This window comes from Lissotriton helveticus, chromosome 11 (assembly GCF_964261635.1).
Source record: "Lissotriton helveticus chromosome 11, aLisHel1.1, whole genome shotgun sequence".
Classification (NCBI taxonomy): Eukaryota; Metazoa; Chordata; class Amphibia; order Caudata; family Salamandridae; genus Lissotriton; species Lissotriton helveticus.
In genome coordinates, this window is record NC_136072.1 from 1,057,137,893 (window position 1) to 1,057,159,763 (window position 21,871).

The 21,871-nt window shown below is 43.8% G+C and overlaps 1 protein-coding gene across 2 annotated transcripts in view; it reads left to right on the forward strand.

Moving 5' to 3' along the window:
• Window positions 1-21,871, forward strand: part of KNTC1 (kinetochore associated 1) — a 913,665-nt gene that overhangs the window by 192,954 nt on the left and 698,840 nt on the right. For both annotated transcript variants that reach the window (XM_078667574.1, XM_078667573.1), the window contains exons 14-21: window positions 192-235; window positions 356-421; window positions 523-598; window positions 1,779-1,904; window positions 2,164-2,253; window positions 5,774-5,839; window positions 10,421-10,482; window positions 15,598-15,709. In XM_078667574.1, coding sequence (XP_078523700.1) covers window positions 192-235; window positions 356-421; window positions 523-598; window positions 1,779-1,904; window positions 2,164-2,253; window positions 5,774-5,839; window positions 10,421-10,482; window positions 15,598-15,709 — 642 coding nt within the window. The remainder of the gene's footprint in view (window positions 1-191; window positions 236-355; window positions 422-522; window positions 599-1,778; window positions 1,905-2,163; window positions 2,254-5,773; window positions 5,840-10,420; window positions 10,483-15,597; window positions 15,710-21,871) is intronic.

The window sequence follows — 21,871 nt, forward strand, 5'->3', positions numbered from 1 at the left end:
TGATGAAGATTTGTTTTTGCATCTGATTATACATTTAGGTGTGAATAGTTTTGGATTAGTTGGCTTCCTAGTTATAGGATCAGACTAGTGCCAGAAAAAAACTGAAAATACTTTGAAAAAGTTAGATAAAATGGTCAGTGATATCTGTGTTCAAAGTTGTGGTCATCCATCTCTTGCTGTTATCTTTCCAGGACACAATATACCTCTTGGAAGGAATCTGTGCGAATCGAGATAGGTATGTAAATACAATATTTAGCATTTTAGTTCTTCTTGGACTATTAATTGATGTTCGTTTTATGGTATTTTATTCTGACTGAGATTTCTGCCTTTGATTACCCTCCTCAATTACTTGTAGTTCAACTGAACCGATCGTTTCCACGCTTGTGATGAGGTGTTTGACAGAAGCGCTACCAGAAAACAGGTACTTAATTGAAGAGAATTGTTAGAATTTTAAATCTGAGAAGAATATCTGAGAGAATAACCACCTGGTGCACCTGCACCCTTTCCCCTATTGTCCTCAAGGTTGAGTCGTTTGCTGCACAAGCACAAATTTGATGAAGCCGAAAACTTTGCAATTCAGTTTGGCCTGGATGTTGAAGTGAGTAATGGTCCTTGTCCATGTATACAGAATTAAGGTTATTTATTATCTGTGATGGGTTGGTCTCTCGTTACTTGTTTAATTTGGACACAAACACACACTCTTTCTCAATCTTTCTCCACCTTCCTCAATACCTTTCATTGCTGAATACTCTTTTCTATTGGAGTTTGCCGGGATCAAAATTGGTTTTGCAAAGTTGTGTATATTTACTTTGTTTTAAAATATATTTTCATCCTCGGACCTTTAGCACTTGCACATTGTGTTCACTTGTTGCTGCAAGCTGGTGATACAAATAAACATCTCAGCCACCCACCCCGCAGCGATAACTGGAGGAGATTGTTGACTAAAGGATTATATGGGAGTGGATAGGCAGTGCAGGTTTACTTTAATATCCAGATAGTTCATGAAAAGCATGATTTCTGTTCAAATGGTACATCTAGCTAAATGCATCAAACTGACCCTCTGTCTGGCAAAATAGCCCATTTTGAACTCATAAAATGGGTGCTGTGGTTATGTCTCACATGTTCACTTCCCATTCTTTCGCCACATTGGTTATAATGTCAGTGCCTATTTAGTTGGTCGGGTGATTGTCAACACGATAGTCATTGGCTTGGTACCCACTGCTGCTGGCTACAATTTGGTGATAGGCTTTGTATGAAGTTAAACTCCTCCTTCACACATTTAGTCACCTTAAATGGTGCTTCTCCTTACAGTGCAGCACATGACACTAACTCACTTACTCATACCAACAATTTGTATCCAGTTTTCTACTTTGAGGTATTACATTCTATTTAAAGACATGCATGTACAGGATGAATTTCAGTTCAGTAGACTTCTCACATGATTGGTTTTGTCTAAACCATGTATAATCATGAATTTACGGGCGCATTTTCACTTGTTTGTGAATTGTGGGTAGAATTAAGCTTCTGTGGGAGCTATTGTTAGACTGTTCTACTAAACAGCACTTTCTGCTCTTTAAGTTGGAGTCTTCGTGATAAGTGGGCTAAGGTTACTGGGATACCAGGGTGCACATGGATTCTTTTTTTTTCTGGGCGCCTTAGTTACAAGGGGAGGAATAACTAGGAACTGGCCTTTTTAACAGCTGAATATTTCTAATTCATTGATTTATTTCTTTGCTGATACAGCAGTATAATTCTCTTTTTTCACATTTTCATCACAGCTCGTTTATAAAGTTAAGTTAAATGTTGTGTTGGAGAGCCTGGCGTCTGCTTCTGTAGGCAGTTATGGTCAAGCCGTCTGGCAAGAGCTCGTCAATGAAGCAAAAGGAAATCTGTTGAAAATAAAGGTAATTATATATGTGATTTGTGAGGAGTAGATAGCAACTATAGTTGTTAATTAATTTGTATATTGAATGTATTCTGCATATTCTCTAGCTGTAGCATAGGAAATAAATTTGTCATGTATAAAACACATTTTAATACATAAAAATAAAATGAATAGATGTAAGTGCCTATTTTTGCCTTTTACCGAGGTTGCAGGAAATTGAAAATTTGGAAGTGGCATATCTCATTGATTCTTGTCAAATTGTTTCTTTTTCCAATTAGGATGACCATTTTGTGGTGGAATACTGCATCAATGCTCCCTGGCCAACGTATGAAACCACTCAGGAAATGCTAAGTTATGCAAAAGCCAGGGTACGTACTTATTTTTTCACTATATTTTGAGAGACACTCCTACAATTTTAAACACAGATACACAAGATAAACAAGTATACTACACAATCCCTTAAATATGCAGACTGGCTGATTTTATCACATTTGTGGCACCTACTTTTCATGATAGATCTAGCATCCAGAATGTGTATGTAAAAAAAAAAATGGGAATGTGGCCTCTGTGTCCATGAGGGAGAGATCCATGTCATATTTTCAGGCTGTCCACATAAGATATATTTACATACCTTAATAATCATTCACATAGTGAAAATCTGGCCAAGACTTGGCTCTTATGGACCATTGCTTGACTCCCCTAGCCTAGGGGGTAACTGGGATCAGGACCCCTGTGTCTCAATCCCAACATTTCCTATTTGACAAAATGATGTGCTTTTTGGAATGCTTCACTTTATTCTGAGCACAGTTCCCTTGTTTCCTCAACGTGAGAGTGCGTACAAGCAGCCTCATCACCATTAGTAAGTGCATCCATTTTTTCAGCAAGGAAACTTTAGAAATCATTCATTTTGGAGTTGCCCCAGTGTGCCCCAGTAGTAGAACTGGCCGTCCCACGTGGCTACCGCCTGGCCAGGGCTGATCGCACTTTAGGCAGAGGGGGCGGCACTGCTGTGGTATTCAGGGAAGCTTGGGCCTTTTCATGTGACAAATCTCTGAGTGTGCTGGATGGTGAAGCACTTGACTTTTCCTTTATTCTGTCCCCTCACTTCACCGTAGGAGGTACTCTGATTTATCGCCCACCGGGGCCGATGGGTTCCTTTCTAAGCTCCTTAGGAGATGCTGTAGCTGAACGTGTGCTACGCTTTCCAAAATTTCTCCTACTGGGAGATTTCAACATCCATTGGGATTCCACCGGTTCCCCAGATGTGCTGACCCTACAAGACCTTCTAGGTATTACACTTTTGACTCAGTGGGTCACCAAACCAACGCACTCCCATGGACATTTATTGGACCTGGTATGTTCCAACTTTAATCTGGCTCTGAAAGACCCCCAGCCGGTCACCTGGTCCGACCATGCGGTTGTCTATTTTTCCTGGGATATGGCACGACCACCACGCCACCCCTCCCCTTTGGTTGGCCCCCCAGCGAGGAAAATTAATATCCCGGGCTTGGTCGATGCTCTTACGCATTCCCATATGGCCCTAGCAAGCAATTTAGAGGCCCAAGTGGAACTCTTTAATGCCTGGGTTAGGCGAGGAGTAGAGGCTACCTCCAAACCCGCCTCGCAAAGCCACCGACGGGTTTTGCCCTCTCAACCCTGGTATACGCCAGCGCTTAAAGAGTTAAAAAGGTCATGCAAAAAATCGGAGAGGCTCTGGAGGGCTGCTTACTCTCCACAAGCTAAAGCCGCCCTCCGTCTAGTCCAAAGAGAATATTAGATCGCAGTTAAGACTGCAAAAGGCACCTACTTTGCGACTAGAATCTTAAAGGCAGATAATAATGATAAGGAGATATTCGCTATTGTACAAAGCTTTCTGTCGCCTCTTGCGGAGCAAAAAAAGATTCCGGTTTCCGCAGACCGATGTGAGGAGATCTCCTCCTTTTTTATTAACAAAATTAAGCTTATTGAGGAGGGATTTGCCTTGAGTCCCGCTACAACTCTTCCGGTGGAGGAGACGTCCGGCTCTCTCTCGAATAACTGCCTCGCCAACTTTACTTTGGCCGATCAATCGGACATTCTTACTGTGTTGAAATCTCTTAAATCGGGCTCCCCTGCGGACCCTTGCTCGGCAAGAGTTTTGGCTGGAGTTGCAGACTATGTAGTGACAGAAGTTACAGATATAATTAACTGGTCACTGCAATCCGCAACGGTACCCAGGCTATGGAAGCAAGCGAAACTTCTGCCCCTCCTAAAGAAACCTTCAGCTGACCCTCTTGTCGCTGCAAACTACCGTCCCATCTCTTTGCTCCCGGCATTGGCCAAAGTCTACGAAAAGGTGATCTTTCGGCAGTTGAACACCTTTGTGGAGGAGTCTGGGGTACTTCACCCAGCTCAATCAGGCTTTAGGGCCTCCTTCAGTATGGAGACAGCCCTGGTAGAGGTGGTGGGAGCCATCAGGGAGTGCACGGACAAGGGTGGCAGAGCGGCACTGATTTTATTGGACCTCTCTGCTGCCTTTGATACGGTCCCACACCAACTCCTCCTAGCCCGCCTCACTGACATCGGCCTCACGGGGGCCGCTTGGTCTTGGTTGAAGTCATTCTTGGACTCACGGTACCAGCAAGTTTGGATGCCCCCACACTCTTCCTCGGCCAGGCTAGTTCAGACGGGGGTCCCACAGGGCTCTACTTTGAGCCCACTACTTTTTAACATCTATATGACCCCGCTGATCTACTTGGCCGAGAGGCTGGGTGCGAAAATAATGGCATATGCCGACGACACCCAGCTTTTGTTCACTTGGGGTAACTCACAATTAGAAACGACCGCAGCACAAAGGTGCCTGGCGGCCGTGTTCACCTGGCTGGCTCAGGCCAAGCTGAAATGCAACGAGGGTAAATCGGAGATCATATTATATGGCCACTTTCCCAACCAATTTACTGAACTGATCTGGCCTCCCGATTTCCCCCGTCCCCTCTCTGAGGGGGGCCCGGCCAAGAATCTGGGCATCTGGTTTAGTGAAGATTTGAGGTTCTCAGAGCAGATAAAAAGACTGACGGGTGCCTGCTTTGGGACCCTTAAATCCCTGAGCAGATTCTTTCCCTTATTGCCCCAACCGGCAAAAGAAACGGTTGCCAGAGCCCTTATACTGTCCCGCCTAGACTACGCCAACGCTCTCTATCTGGGCTCCCCCTCCTATTTGCTAAACAGGCTGCAGATCATACAAAATGCGGCGGCGAGACTTTTGCTGGGCATTCCCAGACGCATTAGCATAAGATCCCAACTGGCTTCCCTTCATTGGCTTCCAGTGGCCCAAAGAGTTCAATTTAAAGCTCTGGTTCTCACCCACCGAGCACTACATGATAACGGCCCAGTCTATCTCAGGGAAAGAGTGACGCTTCATGTGCCAGGCAGACATCTCAGATCTGCCTCCCAACGCCTGCTGGTAATACCGCGCTTTAGGCGCACCAGATTGGGCGGCCAATCTTTTTCAGTCAGAGCAGCTACCCTCTGGAATGCCCTTCCGTTCATTCTCAGGGACACCAGAGACCTTAGCCGTTTTAAAAAGCTTCTTAAAACTCACCTTTTTAACCAAGTTCACTAAAATTATGCTGTGCTTCCTTATGTGATTTCTCTGTGGTTTTCGCGCCAGGATACTCAAGAGTAATTGTGCGCGTAATAAATACTCATATAACATAACATAACAGTTTTACTATACAGGGTCTCCTTGTTCACGTACAGTGATAAAATAAATAGTTAATTACTAAACAAATTACTAAAAGTTACTGTTTTGTACGGTTGCAAAGGATAAGGTTTACTTTTTACTTTTCATGACACAGATTGAGTGGTTTTGAGTTGACGTTTTTTTTTCTCCTTAAATGTTCACTGCAGATTCAGAAAAAAGAGGACCGATCTGTAACTACGTCGCCTGAAGAAATTCCCGTCTGCATAACTGAGGTGATGCTCACGGATAACTGCGTAAAACTAGTTCCAACTTTGAATCTTGACTGTCCTCTGATTGTATTATTTTAAAGAATGGAATCTTTAACCATCAGCATGTAGAAAATGCAAACTAGGGATTAACAATTCCGAAGGTAACAGATTTCTTTTAAATGTACAGACATTAGTCTGGTCAACATAGATCTCTCAACAGCATACTCTGTAGTGTTGGTTCTTTGTTTGCTTGCTCGCCTGTTAACAATGCCACCTTTTTACAGCAGGCTCTCTGTCTTGATAGGATGGGAGCTTGATGCCTCCGCTAAATTTGCAATATATGAGGACATTAGCTAAGGGGGTCATTACGATGCCATTGTATCGGATTTGGGACCAGCTGCCTACGAGGCGGCCTACTCTCCATCTGAATTATGATGCGACCACCACCGTGGCGGTCGCATTACCTATATTTTGTATTGTGGTGGGGATGCAGTCAGCAGACCCCGCCGCAATACAAAAAATAAGGTGTAGACATAATCCCTGCATTACGTGGCAGGCACCATGCGGTGCCTGCCAAATGGTGCGGGAATATGTAGGGGGGCACCATATGTGGCCTCCAGGGTACATGTCCCTGCTCCAGGAATTGAGGGGGGCCCACTACGAGCCCCCAAATATGTTTCTGCCAGCCGTTTTGCGGTGGGTTGACAGCTGCAGAACGACCGGGGGAACGGGATATCATAATCCCTACGGCGGTGCCTGTAGGCACTGCCCTAATGCAGGGATTAGCAGTTGGTACGAAGGGCGGTCGGATTTGATCCACCCGTCTTTCCGACTGCCCCCGCCATCATAATATGGCAGGGGGAAAACTGCATTGCGATGGCGGGGGGCACCAACAGAATGTCGGTCGCGGTCCCTCCACCATTGTAATGAGGCCCTAAGTTAATCACTGCAAAAACAGTAGACTGGAGTTCTAATCTTGGCTTTCTCCTATGCAAACAAACTTGGACTGTCAAGCACTATTTTGTGTTTATTTTTTGTAATGTGTTTGTGTCTTACATGTAAAGACAGTAAGATTTCCAAGTGCACCCCTGCTTCCCAACATGTACTCCAGCCCATTATCCACTGAGTAAGTATTGTGGAAGCAGGGATTTGCACATGTTGTTTTTTCCTTTATTTTATCTCCACATTGAAATTATTTATTTTGTTTAAAAAAAAATTAGTAGTAGGTTTGCCCACCTTCTACAGTTCCTCTCAAATGTGCAACATCAGTACATTCCCAGAGCCCCTCTCTTTACACCCCTTCCCTCTTGCAATCTAATGAACCCCAGCAGCACTAGTAACTCCCAAGGCTGCTGCTAAGTCAGACCAGACAGTCTAGAAATGTTGCAATATTTCTCCTGGCCTGATAGGTGGCGTTGTCTCCATCCACTGTCTGTTGCTGCACAGAAGTGGAGTCATATAGAGCCATCAAAATAACTTTGCAAAGGAGCCTTTCGGTCTCACACAAATAGATTTCTTTCACCCCCATGCCTCTGCTTCTAAACACATGGGCCAAATCTAGGTGAGTAGTTTGAAACCTTTAATTCTAAATGTGTTAAGAATGAGCTAATTGTGAAAACATTTTTGTTTCAATTTGTCCTTAGCTGCAGTGCATTGATTTATTAAAAGCATACAAGTTGACTTATTTTTTTATAGAGAACTTAATATCACAATTGTGCTGTCTTGAAGCACTGTACATGACAGTACTACTGTTAATTTAGTGATACTCCATTTAAGCACCTGTGAATTATGGTAAGCTGATTTGACCTTGCACAGATTTGAATGTGATGTAAAATTCACAGCATTGGCAAGTTTTTAATTCACAGGGAAAAACTGCATTTCTTCTACATTGCAGTTTTATTATGGCCATAAATTGGCCTATGGCCGTATGTTGTCTTGCCTTTGTCATTAAGTCAACTGGGCGTATAATTGCATTCTATCTTTTATCCTAGTGAATTTGGGCGTCAAGTCATTGTCATTTAAAGTTTTGAAAATGTTTGAATTTGAAACTTACTTCTTTTAAATTAAATGATTTTCAAATTCAAGTTTCAAGCAAATGCACTTCAGGGTTAATGCCTAAAACGTATGCATAAAACCGGCAATTAACCATCTGCCATTTCAGTATTTTGCCAGCTTTAAAGCTATATATCCTTCAGGTGCTGGTTTTACCCTACTGGCATTTTAGACTTTCCTGCCTCCCTCATTCAGGGCACATAAAAACGTATTTTCTGTCCTCGTTTCAGTGTGAGATGGTGTCCTATGGCTAGTAAATTGGAGTAAGCAGCTTAAACTTAACCAATGCTCTCAATGTAGCTCCTCCTTGTTGAAAACTGAACACATCTGGTTTTTTTTTTTTAATTAAGTGCATTTAGGACTTTGCCATTCACCTTTTTCTCCCAGTGATAACATATTTTTCAAATGATCCTAGATCATATAATAGTGGTTTCTGTTCACACTTCCAGCAATAAGACTCCAGCTGGTTGTATGCTATTTTAAAAGACCTAAATGTAGGACCTGGTCTCTTGTGGGTGAAGCTATTCCGCAACTTTCAGACATTTGGGGAAATTCTGCTTTATATGTATTGACAGTAACCCAGCTGCTAACAGATGTAAAGAGATGGCACAGCAAAGGTTCACAGCTAAGTCACAGTATCATTTGTTCCCGGCTACCATGTTAATATGACAGATACATGGACAGGGCAGTTTGTTCCAATTACTATTACTTTCATCTGCAGCTATCGCTGTGCGCGAAAGGCCTAGTGAGCCTTGGCCATTCACTTTCAAACTGTTTTGATGTGGACATTGATGCATAGCATGCTGCCTTGAATCCTTCTCATTGTGGGAAAGTACCAGCGATTGTGGAATTCAACATAATCTTTCTTTAGGGCCTGGTGTTTGAAGGTGCTGCTTTCTTCTCTTTTGCTAGATCAGCTCCTCACCAGCATAAAGAGGCTGAGAGTTTGTTTTCTTCAGCCAGTCCTAAAGAGAACAGCCTTTCTTAGTAGGTAGCAGAAACCCCCTGAGGAGTTAATCAACCACTAAGACCACAAGTAGACCTACATTTTCCCAGAAAGCCAAGCCCAGGCAGCAAAGGAGATTACCAGAAAGAAAATGTAATTTTTCCTCTCGTGTCGCCATCAAGGGAGATCATGGATTGAAAAACAAATATTCTATAATTTTCAAAGATTTGAGTGTGCTAAGTTCCTCTTCCCTTGTGAAACATACATCTGATGCTCTCAACATCACCTGGTGGCTGGGTTGAATCTGGTGATGTGTTTAGTTTGAAGAAGCTGATTTTTAAAAAAACACTTTTTTTTTTATTCTAGAGGGAACACCAATGCAACTCAGGCAACCTGTACTAATTTTCCAACTTATTATTTCATTAGCTTTAAAACCTTTTTAATTCAATGCTTCTGCATTTGGGATTTGTACCCTGCCTCTTTATTACCCATCCTTCCTCCAATTTCCTCCAATGCATAGCCTTTAGTTCCAGGCAAAGAAATTCACATAACACATAACACGGACATTTCCATACCTTAACTAAATAACCAAGAACCTAGCTATTTTGGGGTTAGGATAAGTTATCTTTCATTAACTGCTAAGTGGCTTTTAATTATTATTACAAACACTACCAGATACTGATGATCAATCTCTAGTCACGGTTTATAGACTGGGAACAGCGTTACTGTACAAATTGTCATAGTGTTGGAGGGATTGACTTTTTGGGAATAGGGTGTGCATTTCACTGCATACAGTACCTTGCTTTCAGCTGCCTAATTGTATTTTAAAACCGGTCTGTAACCATATATTTATTTTTTAGGTTTTGTATCGTGCTTGCTAGACCCAGATGGGAGCTAATCATTTTATATAGGTGCATGAACTTGTTTCATTACATAATATTTGGCAGAAAAAATAGCAACACAAACCTTAAGGTACCAAATGATGCAAATTAGCTCGAGATCCCTGGATTGAAAGAATATCTATCATGTAAAAAAAAACCAAAGTTGATAGCATATTACTGGCCATCAGGTAGGTAGACTGGGACCTTAGTGGAAGTTGTCTATCAGAAACAATGTTTTAAGTCATCTGATTAAGCAGTGCCAAGACACCACTCTAAGATGGTGTTGTGGTGCTTGGAGCTACCACTGCATGTTCAGATCACCACAACTATCACTTTAGAGCAAGAGAAGTTTTAAAAAGTTTAGAGTATACAGGGAAATATGAATGAAAATTAAAAAGAAATAACTTTCTTTTGGAATAAAACTATGTTTGTTATTCTGATAAATGGTGCAAAGTCTCTCTGAGATCAACCTATTTGGTCAAGTGGATGAATTTGGCAGCAGTTTGTTTTTTAATATGTAGTCCTCTATACTCCTAGTTGCGTAAGCTTCCATTCTCAGCTCCTCCTTCTCACTATGATGATCATTTTTGAATTCTTTGAAGAGTGAGACATTTTTGGGTAACATGTGTCCGAAACATATGCAGTTTATTTATTCTGCTTTATGATTGGCGATTAGCTTGTAATCTGAAGCCAGAAATTAAATATTTTTTCTTTCTGATTATACAGGTGTTAAGGGCTCAAACAAGGCTAACTACCTTTTATGGAGCATTTGGTCCGGACAAATTCAGGTTTGTATTTTACTCTCTTGACATCAAAATGCATATTTCATTGAGGTTTGTAATATAACTGATGGATTTGCATCTAGGTTTTCCCCATTTGTGGTTACAATTGGAAATCTAGTTTTGTTTTGCTGGCTCTTGGAGAACGTAAAAAGCAAAACAATTTATTTGTTGGAACTTTTTAAGTCTCCAAACCCCATGGTGCATCAAACTGGTGTAGGTAGCCCTGTGGATGAAATTCTGTTCTCCAAGTAAAGACTTGTCAAATACTCCACATATTGATTTCAGTTTGTTGTGTTAAAATACTGTTAGAACACAAATATCTAATTGAATAGAAGATCTAGTTTTCTGGTTAGAAAACCTTCACTAAGTGGTAGTTTGTGGAAAGATGCGTAAAACCCACTCAGGTAAAAATCAACCCTTTATTGTTGGAGCACAAACTCCTTTCTCAATTATGTTCTATGGTTGGTTACTCGTGGGTCCCCGATTTACTCTGTTAGATTATGTAATGCCTTGTACTGTGGCATTTCTGATGATCATTTTCTAGATGTTTGAAGAAGGGTAGAACATTTCTGAGTGCCTGGGTTTGAGGTCTCCACTCGTCGGTCTGCAATTTCTCGAATTGATCTTTTTTGGCCCGCCTTGTTATTAAGTTTTAAGTGCCTCAATGGCATAACACTTTTTCCTTTCAGATTATATTATTCCTTTTTTTATGTTCAGAATAATTTTATTGAATTTTCAAAAAGTGACATAAATAGACAATACAAAAATATATGAAATAGCAATAAAATCCAATCAATTGAGGAAGACAAACTATGAACAAGTTATAATAGATCAATAAATTACAATAAAGGAATAATCAATCAGAGGGAAAATAAAATAATGAAAGGGAGGAGGTAGGGGGGAAGGAGGAGGAGGGGACATATATTATATGAAACGTAGAGTTACTATTAACATAGCAATATTGGTCATAAACAAATTATGAAGAAAAAACAAAAAAACAATGAAAAACGATGATCATAACAGCAAATATGAATCTATAGGTGACCAAAAGGATTGATAAGAAAGCGGATTATGTACGGCGGGGCTGAGGAAGTTCCCCATTGCGCAACTATGGGATAACACCCTGAAATCCTCCCAGCGGGCGAGCTTGGACCGGGGAATTACTTAGTTGGCGCCCCTTTCTGAGCTGGCCCCGGGCAGAGACTGGGATAGACAACACCATACCCCCACCGCTGCCCCATCAGCTCAGACGAGTGGGAGACATAACCCGCACCTATGTGATGAGACCTCTCTGCAGAGCCATGGTATGACAACCACCTAGATCCCCCCCCCCCCCGGCATTGACATCCCTGCACCAATTAGATACTGCCGAACCGCTCCCCCCCCTCCCTTCCCGCCACATGACCTCGATCGCTCCACACCTTTGTCCCGGAATAACGTTCACCTCCGCGGACACACATTGACACTTTACCCGCCATGTTAGCCCATCACTCTCATCCTCCTCCTGCACGTTACCTTTTCTTTTTTATTCTTTCCTATCACGTTGAGTTCGGGTGTCAAGACAGCTTTCATTTGACACGTCTGTTACACAGTTGTGAATATAGTATTGGTTACAGATGGCTGCTTAATCCGGGTAACTCACGATGCGACCTTACAACACGGGATACACCGCACGCTAATCATTATCAGAGACCCGGGGAAGGCGTGCGACCACAAGAACATGCCGCCCCACATCACATCTAGTCCCCATACCTCAGAACACACCGCCATTAACGCCATGCGACACCACACTTTCCAATGCTTCCATTGCTTTTCACATAATTAATTTATTCTACTAAAAACAACGAGTTGAGTGCTCAATAACTCACTACGTACCATCATTATGTTGTATTGTCGCTAATGGTGTTAAGCAGACTATGTGTATCATTACCCATTGTTCAATGCCAAAGTATGTAACGGAAATAAATGTTGAAAAACTAATAAAATATATTCAAACAAATAAAAAAGAAAGCGGATTATGATTAACTCCTTGTAGTGATAATTGAGCACCTATTCTTGTAAAGATGATCCATGACCACCAAGCATGAACAGAGAGAGAAGTAGCGTCCTTCCAACAAAAAGTGATTGATTTTAAACCAGCTGAAATCAAGAAATTAAACATCTTTGCCTCAGTCATTAAGAGGATGTGTAAGTACAACTGATTTACAAATTAACAATTTATAAGAAAGAACATCATGAATAGGTAATATTTTCAATATCACGTCCCAAACTTCAGACCAAAATTTCAAAATTATAGGGCAATGAAATCACATGTGACGCAATGACCCAAGACGTAAATTACAGGGCCAACAAATATCTGATGGGAGTAATTTAGCACGATACAGACATAATGGTGTCCATAAGGAATTAAACAAAATATATGCATTTGTTTGATAAACAGACACCGGTAACCAACCAGAAATGCTATTGATCCAAATAATATTCCAAGAGTCATCAGATATAGAAATTGAAAGTTCAGTGTTCCAAAATGTTGAAAATATATTAATATTGGTACCCATTGAAGTAGCAAATTTTTTACACAAAAGAGAAACAGCCTTTGAGGACGTAGAAACAGCATGAAGATAAATCACCAAATCAGTCGTAATCATAGAAGGAATACCTTTCGGAAAAGAGTCTAAAATTGAGTTACATAGAAATTGATATTTTACCAAATCAGTATCAGGGAACTTGAATTTTAATTGTAGTTGATCAAAGGGAATAAAGGCATCATCACCGAATACATCTTTGAGATAGAAAATGCCCGCTTTAATCCATGAAGTCCAGAAATTGACATTTCTATTCATTTTAATAAGAGCACTATGCCATAGTGATAAATTCATCGTTTAACTTAAGGGTGAAGCAAAAGTAGAATCTAAATCATTAAGTATTAATCTTGAAGATTTGATTATGGACGAACGATGTACAACAGTAGCTTTATGATATATTATTCCTTTTGTTCCAAAGAGAGATCTATGATCTATGATCTGCTGATATCTACCTGCTTCAAGCTCCACTTTCTAAGTGTTGAACAAGAAGCAAATTCTGAGCCCCAAAATGTGTAATTTAGTACCTGTGAATAAGTGTTCATAGTGTTCATAGTTTCAGATTTTAATTTCAATTCTTAAATTGCTGGATCTTCATGGAAATCACCTGTTCTACTGAGAAGCGAGATTTTACTGGGTGGATTGGTAATTCTAGATCCCATTCACCAACAAATTCCCCATTCCTTCCACAGTTTCCTCTGGAGTTTACAGCTATTAAAATGACCGAAAGCTCTGGGTGAACAAGGCAATTCATCCGTATTTCCACAGATCTCTCATCTCCAATGGATCCTGTAACACGACTCATCCATCGGAATTAATGGGCCACTAATCAGAGTCCAGATAGTAAAGTTACTAATTTTAGTATTGTATTAAGCTCAGCATTAATTCAGTGCCTACTGGCCTACTCCTTTGCATCTATGACTGTGTGAATTCCTTCACCTATAAATTGGGATCATAAGCCTCTTGTTCATCTACCTATCACGGGGACTAGTCATGGACTGAGTGTTGAAGGTGGAGTACTATGATTTTCAAGGATTTTTCTTTGTAGGAGATTTTAACCCTAGAACTGATAGTAAAGTGCACCAGAAAGTAAAAGTGGAAATCCAACATCCAAAAAGCATTATGTTACTATTAAATTTTAAACTCCGAAATCTCTGAGGAAAACAAGAGGTTATAGGTTGAATGCCCATTAACACAAGGCCTTTTCTTTGCAGGAACTGTCTTTACTGGAACCTTTTCACCACATACAGATTGGTATTAACTCCGCAACTGCTGTTGTAGTATGCAAGCATGGTAGTCTTGTTCTGCCTGCAAGCTGGCTATAATAGTAGCTCACCTAACCTCACCGAAATCCCCTATACATGTCGTCATATCAACACCCCCACCAAACCCCGAAGCTCACTTTATACTGTTAAAGACTATGGAAGTTGTTGGGGGGAAAAGAATCTCACCAGGGCTGTCAGATCGGATTCACCAGAACCAATTAGGCTTTGTTCCTGGATGCACCAAGAAAGTGTAAAAGAGGGAATTCATCAAATGGCCAGAAGCTGAAAATACAGCTATTAATTCACATAGTAAGCACAGTCCGGTGAATTCTCAAGTGATTGTGTGCGACAAGAGTCTCCTGAAATTAGCTGAAAAAGATGTGACTAAACTTCCCCAAGTAACATTTGAAGATGAAAGCAAGGTAAATGGTTTCAATAATCTTAATTTCAATGTATCACAGCCCGAAATAAACTTGTATTAAATAGGACGTTTCACAATTTATTGACATATTTATATGTTACTTCCAGTTGTAACAAATCTGAATATGCACTACATTTTGCTACCTTCTTAACCATAGAGATTACATTTGTGAATTTCCACTATGTAACCACAGATTTCCTGTAAATGCCTAAAGTGTGCTACTTCCACCAGTAATACCCATATGTATCAATATCTGTTGTCACCTAAAGCTGTCCTGCAGGTTTGGCAAGGAAGTTGGTGGCACAGCAGCATTTTAATTATCTTAAATTTTTTATAATTTGAGTGTCATATCAAACTGTTTGATTACAATTTAAAATAAATAAAAACAATTAAAAAACAAAAGCCGTTCTCGAAGTGTGATGACAATGCTACCCTATAAAATGATCACAAAAAGAACATGTTCTACGGAGCCTTTTAACCTATTTGTTTTTGTGGCTATAATTTGTTTGTTGCAAGTCAATAGGTTGCCTGTGTCTTTTTTTTCAATAAAAATATTGTTCTCGTATCAGATTCGTGAAAACTTGGAGAATAATCCTAGAAAGTAATTCCTAAGGTGATAAGGAACGTGATTATGACAGTAGGATGAGCTAGCAAATACACTGTTTGCACATCTCTTTACTTTGCCATTTATCTTTCATTCCTTCCTCTGTTCTATGGATGCACCATAAAAAGAAAAACTGCATAAAGCGCTTACTGATTTACAAAGGTTCTAAATGTCTGTGTAAAAATATATTCACCCATTTTCAAAAAAAGAAAATTGGCTTTTCTATAATTTTTTTACATGCCATTTTAGTGGAATTTCCTGGACTGAGTTTTTGAACAATGAAGATGTTTTCAGTGAAATTCTGGTACAACTTGAGAAAGGGAATCTATCATGTGCACAGTATCTCTGGCTTAGGAACGAGGTAAGAGCATAATATGTGAAATATGCAATTTTCCACTTGGACCATGTGATGTAAGAGCCTTAGGTTTTTGAAGAAAGCCTGCAGTCTGGGGTTTATTATTCTTATTACTGAATTATTTTAACATGAACATTGTACACATTCTGACAGTGTAGGTGAACATTAGGCTTTTGAAGTGTATGATTAGGCCATAAGAGCTTATATGTATTGTTTGGCTATCAATGCTCAGTGCAAGTATTTTCAAGATAATTGCATTCCAATTATTCCCAGCAGTGCTGTCTTCCTTAGTTTTTATCAGCGGAACTCATCTAAGTTTGAAATAACTCTAGAAGTTTGCAGGTGATTTGACAAAATGTTTGCATTAAAAACTATTACAGAACAAGTTGCGCCAACAAAAATGTTCTGTTCGATGACCACCCTGGGTTGTATGACAGAGGCGCTCATGGCTAAACCACGCATGTCTCTACCACGCGCCCTGAACAACAAGTGCGTCTTAACCACACTTTCCTTTAAACTTTACCCCACATGTATTTACCACGCAGTTTTATTGTAAAGGCATGTTTGGTAAAGGGATGTGCGTGGTTAAAATTGCCGCTACCCTGACCCCCTCCTCCCTGCCCTAAAATTCTATCCTCCTACCTCACCCCCCGTCCTGAGGCCTAAAACCTACCACGTCCTGCCTTTAAAACTACCCCTTCCCCTCCCCCTGCCCTGAGGCCTAAAACCCTGCCCCCTTAAAAAAAAAAAACTGCCCTGATCGACCCAGCCGTAAACCTTAAATTCGCCCCCGACCTTTAAAAAAATAACTACCCGAACCACCCCTGCCTTAAAACTGACCCCGCACAGCCCTTAAAATACCCAAACCTCCTTCCTTCCTTAACCCTAAAACCCTGTGCCCTTTAAAAAAAATGCCCTGACCTCCCTGCTCTGAACCCTAAATCTGACCCACATCTACTACCCCCCCAAACCTAAACCTACTTACCAGTCCGCCTGAGGAGTTTCCTGTACCGCTGCTTTCTCTTTCTGTCCCTGCCCATCAGGACACTAGACCACGCTATCTGCCTTAAACAAGCACATGCGACGTTCAGCCAAGTGTGGTTGCGCTTGCGTAGGAACGGCACGCATGGCTCTACCTGCGTTGTTTCGCCCGTTTCCCACCATCCTGTAAATTTAATTCCCTCTGGTGTTTGAATTAAGTCTACCATAACCCCCCACTCCTTGTTGTTCTGTATATCTTCCCGTCCTACTTTTTTGCATGGTGCACTGGTTTTAAATGTGCTCTCAACTGTGGAGAAAGACATATCATTTTACTTCTCGATGTTTTTACTTGAGGCTTAAACAATGTTGAATTATTATTTTGATTGCAATTATTTGTTAGAGAGTACGGGACTATTTCAATGAATTCTGTTTTTGTTGCTGGGCCCTACATCCTTTTTTGTTTTTTATATGATCCTCAATAGAGATTCTGATCTAAAATACAGTGTGGTCCACAATGCAGAACACTTAAATTGGCTAGGATGAATCGTAGTGAGCCAGCGTATTGTTCTGATGGCTGGTGCAATGCTGTGTTTTAAACTGAGAAACAGGGAAATTTGTGTTCTGCAGGCAGTTTAGCTATTTTGGTCAGGGACTTAGAATGAGTTAGATGTTACTCAGACAGCCATTCTTTAGGTGGCCAATGAGAGCTCCACTTGGATCTTGTTTGAGACTCTACAGTGCAAGCACTAGACTCCCGCCTGGAACAGTAAGGTCTTACTCAACACTATAACAATCAAACCCACAATAAAGGCACTAATCTTGATGCTATCCTTCTGTAGTAGGGGATCTCTGTGTATAGTCATAATCTAGTGAATAGTCCCGCCCATGTGCGTGGACCCCGGAGCAATCAAAAATAATCTCTTCAAGTGTCGAAAAATGCAGACCTGCACAGACACTTAAGAGAGAATTAAAGACAGATAATGCAGCCTATAACACAGGCTACACTGTCCAGTACTTCAACTAGAAATTCCACCAAAAAAATCCACCAAACAGCAAAGCCTGTACAGATTTCCCTATTAACAGCAAAAAAAACCTGGAATGATGGAGAGTAAGATCTGGACAGATAAGCCCCATAGGCTGCCATTATGTGGCTCAGAACAGGATACTGTGCCTTTAAGAGAACTTTCCAGAACTTCACAGTATCCCAGAATGCACTGCAGGTCCCTTTTACTTTCAGTTCTTTTTTCCGGCTCCTGCAAGCAGGACCCTGGAGCATTGAGCTCTCCCTTTTCAAGGGTTTATTGGTGATTTTTCACTGTTAATTTCGTTTTGAGTGCTTCTAAAGTACTTTAGTGCTGTTCTTCTTGGTTTTTGCTCCTTTTTGCTGTCGAATATGCCTGCATTATTTGACAAATGCCCGGAGTGTTCCAGGAAGAAGGCCAAGTCAAATCCCCATGAGGTGTGTATCCTCTGCCTTCCCTCTTCCCATGTCCCAGAGGAGTGTGAGATTTGTCAGGGCTTCTCTGGCAGGACCCTGAAGGACAGACAGAAGATCAGGCTTCAGGGACTCGAGGAAAGAAGGCTGAAGGCGCAAGGTGGGTCTGGAGGGGCTTCTTCTGCCCGTGCTGAGGCCTCTGGGGGGCTCCCCAGAGGCAGGAAGACCAGCAAGCGTGCCCGCTCTCCGTCTGGGTCGATTGCGCCGACCACGATGTCGAGAGGGATGACTAAGGTCTGTTCCCCATCTCCCCAGGGCTCTGGGGCGAAGCGCCGTCGACGCATGACGTCGAGGGAGTTGCACAGGCCGTCGTCGTCATCATCGTTGGACTCAACGTCGAGTTATCGACGTCGAAGGGCCCGGCGTCGGCGCTCGCCGTCGAGGCGATACCGCCGTTTGCCGTCGGCGAAGAGGAGAAGATCGTCGTCGAGGGGAACCTCGTCGTCGAGGAGTGGACCTCCGTCGAGGCGGTCGTCGTCGAGGCGGTCGCAGTTCCCGTCGAGGCGGTCGCCGTCGAGGCGCAAGAGGTCGTCGTCGAGGCGCAAGAGGTCGTCATCGAGGCGCAAGAGGTCATCGTCGAGGTGGTTGAGATCGCCGTCGAGGCTGACGAAGTCGCCGTCGAGGCATGGAAGACGGTCGACGCCGAGGAAGAGGCGCTCGACATCGAGGGACCGACGCTCGCCGTCTGGTCACCATTCTTCGACGTCGAAGAAGCGGGTGAAAAGGCCTGATGCCATGGGAGGCTCGCCAACGTCCCAGGCGGGTGGTGGATCACCGGGCTCGGTGGATTCCGAGGTGTATACGCCGTCACAAGTTACGCCTCCGCCTCCATTGCCGAGGGGTCTCCCTCCGAGGGCTCCTACCCCTCCTCCTTTGCCTCCGCTTCCGCGACCCGTACCTAGACCTCAGGTGCCAGAGAGGCCGCCCCCGGTTCCTCCGAGGTCGGCTTCATTACCCAGGTTTCCGACCCCTCCCAAAGGGACTCCCAAGCCGCAGGCCCCGGTCAAACCTAAGACGCCCGCTCTGGTGGATCTTCCGAGGCCTAGGAAGTCAAGGTCACGCTTCGGACGGAGAGGAAGATCTAGAAGTCGGCGTAGATCCTCCACTAGATCTAGACGTCGCCATAGGAGGCGAGGGTCCAGGTCCCGCACGGACTCCTCCAGGACACGATCCTAGTCGCCGACCTTGTCGGATTCCCCGGGGACAAGGGTGTCTCCGGTGGACGACATCAGCACGTTCCAGGAGGTTCTCCTGAGGGGGGCGACAAAGTTAGGCATCACGGTGACGGCTCCTACACCTACGACGTCCGTGATATTTGAGACACTTCACAAGAAGCATTTGTCTCGCCCCCTGCTGCCATTAGTGCCAGGTTTGGTGGAACCTGCGGAGGAGCTGTTCCTTACGCCAGCGGTGGTGAAGGCCGCTCCCTCCTGACTTCTGAAGAAGTACAGGGCCCCGGATTCGGACCCGGCTTTCCTGCGAATGGACCCAGTACCCGACTCAGTTATAGTGACGGCGGCCAGGAAGTTAAACTCTACCTCCCCGTCCTCCACCGTGCCGCCTGATAAGGAAAGCCGATGGATCGACTCGGCTGGGAGGAAGGCTTGTGGGACTGCTTCCACTACCATGAAAGCCTCCAGCGATTCGGCTTTGCTGGGGCGGTACGACCGTGCCCTGTGGGATTCCCTGCAACAGTTCACGGACCTTCTGCCACGAGACAAGAGGGAGGACTTCCTAGAGATCGTTAAGGAAGGGATGCTGGTTTCAAACCAGGTCTTCAGCGCGGCTGCGGATATCTCTCTTTTGGGGGCCCATGGTTACTGTCATGGGATCAACCAGCGCCGTCATGCTTTACTCAGGCTCACATCACTCAAGCCGGAGGCCCAGCAGCGGGTGGCCAATCTGCCGTTCTCAGGAGAGACACTGTTCGGAAAACATGCCGATGATGAGATGGCCCGCTTGAAGGCGGAGACAGAGACCCTGACGGGGGTGGGCTTGGAGAAGCCCAAGGGTAAAGAAGTCCTACCGCCCGTTCCAGAGATGGTTCGGTGCACAGGGGAAAGGACGAGGACAGTCTAAGGGACAGCAGCAGCAACAGCAGTAGTTCCGGAGACCCTTCCAGAAGCGCCAGAAGGGTAGAGGTGGACAGCAGTCCTCTACAGCTAACAAAGGCCCGGCCGGGTCTCGACCCTGAGCGGTTACTTCCCCTTCATCCGTTACCCGCTCCGGTGGGGGGAAGCGTTCAATTTTTTCTGGCAGAGTGGAGAGAAATTACTCAGGACAAGTGGGTGCTGAATATTGTTTGCAATGGATACAGTCTTCGGTTCACCTGCCCTCCTCCATCGATTCCTCCGGTCAGTTCGCAGTATCAACTGCGCGAGCTCCAGGCGGAGGCCGATATCCTGTTAAGGAAAAGGGCGATAGAAGACGTACCTCTGTCTCAAAGAGGAAGAGGTCTGTACTCCCGGTTCTTTCTGGTCCGCAAGAAGGACAAGAACGAGTTCAGGCCTATTCTGGACTTGCGACAGACAAACAAGTGGATTCGCAGAGAAAAGTTTTGCATACAGTCGTTGCATCAGATTTATCCTCAGTTGCAACAGGGAGACTGGCTATGTGCAATAGACCTACAGGATGCGTACTTCCATGTGCCCATTGCACTCAAACACAGGAAGTTCCTGCGATTTCAAGTCGGCACCAATCACTATCAGTACACGGTACTTCCATTCGGGCTGAAGTCTGCGCCCAGAACTTTCTCGAAGTGCATGGCAGTGGTAGCGGCACACCTGAGGAAGAACAAGGTGTTTGTCTACCCGTACCTGGACGATTGTTTGATCAAGGCCTCCTCCTTCTCGGAAGCTCAAGCGCACTTCCAGAAGACGTGCGTTCTATTGAACAAGCTGGGGTTGCACATCAACATGTCCAAGTCTGTCCCGACTCCGGTCCAGTGCATTCAGTACCTGGGAGCCACCATCGATACGATGTCAGCAAGCGTGTCTCCTTCGGAGGAGCGACGATTATCACTCCTTCGGAAGGCTCAGGCTCTTATGACCACTCCATCTACAACAGTGAGGAAGGTGTCTTCTCTACTGGGATCGATGGCCTCTTGTATCTTCCTGACGCCACACGCGCGGCTGCACATGAGACCGCTGCAGGAGTGCTTGGAGGATCAGTGGGACCAGAGGAGAGGATCTTGGGACGACAAGATACGACTGTCTCTGCATGCTCTTCAGTCTCTGAAGTGGTGGTGTTCAGCGGAGAATCTCCTCAGGGGAGTTCCCTTCCACAAGGACATTCCCACTCAGACTATCGTGACGGATGCTTCTCTCCAGGGCTGGGGAGCGCACTCCGGAGACTTACAGATTCAAGGGACGTGGTCCCCGACGGAGTCCACGTACCACATCAATTTCCTGTAACTCAGAGCTGTTCACTTGACACTGAAAGCCTTTCTTCCGTCCTTCCAGACCAACTCTCTGCTTGTTCAGACGGACAATACGACCACGATGTATTACCTCAACAAGCAGGGGGGTTCGAGATCGCGCACCCTGTCACAGGAGGCGCAGGCGATCTGGCACTGGCTTCTGGCCCGAGGACTGACGATAACGGCCACCCATCTGCCAGGTGTGCAGAATGTTCAGGCAGACGCACTGAGCAAACTGATTCAGGAGAACCACGAATGGGTCATAAACGACTAA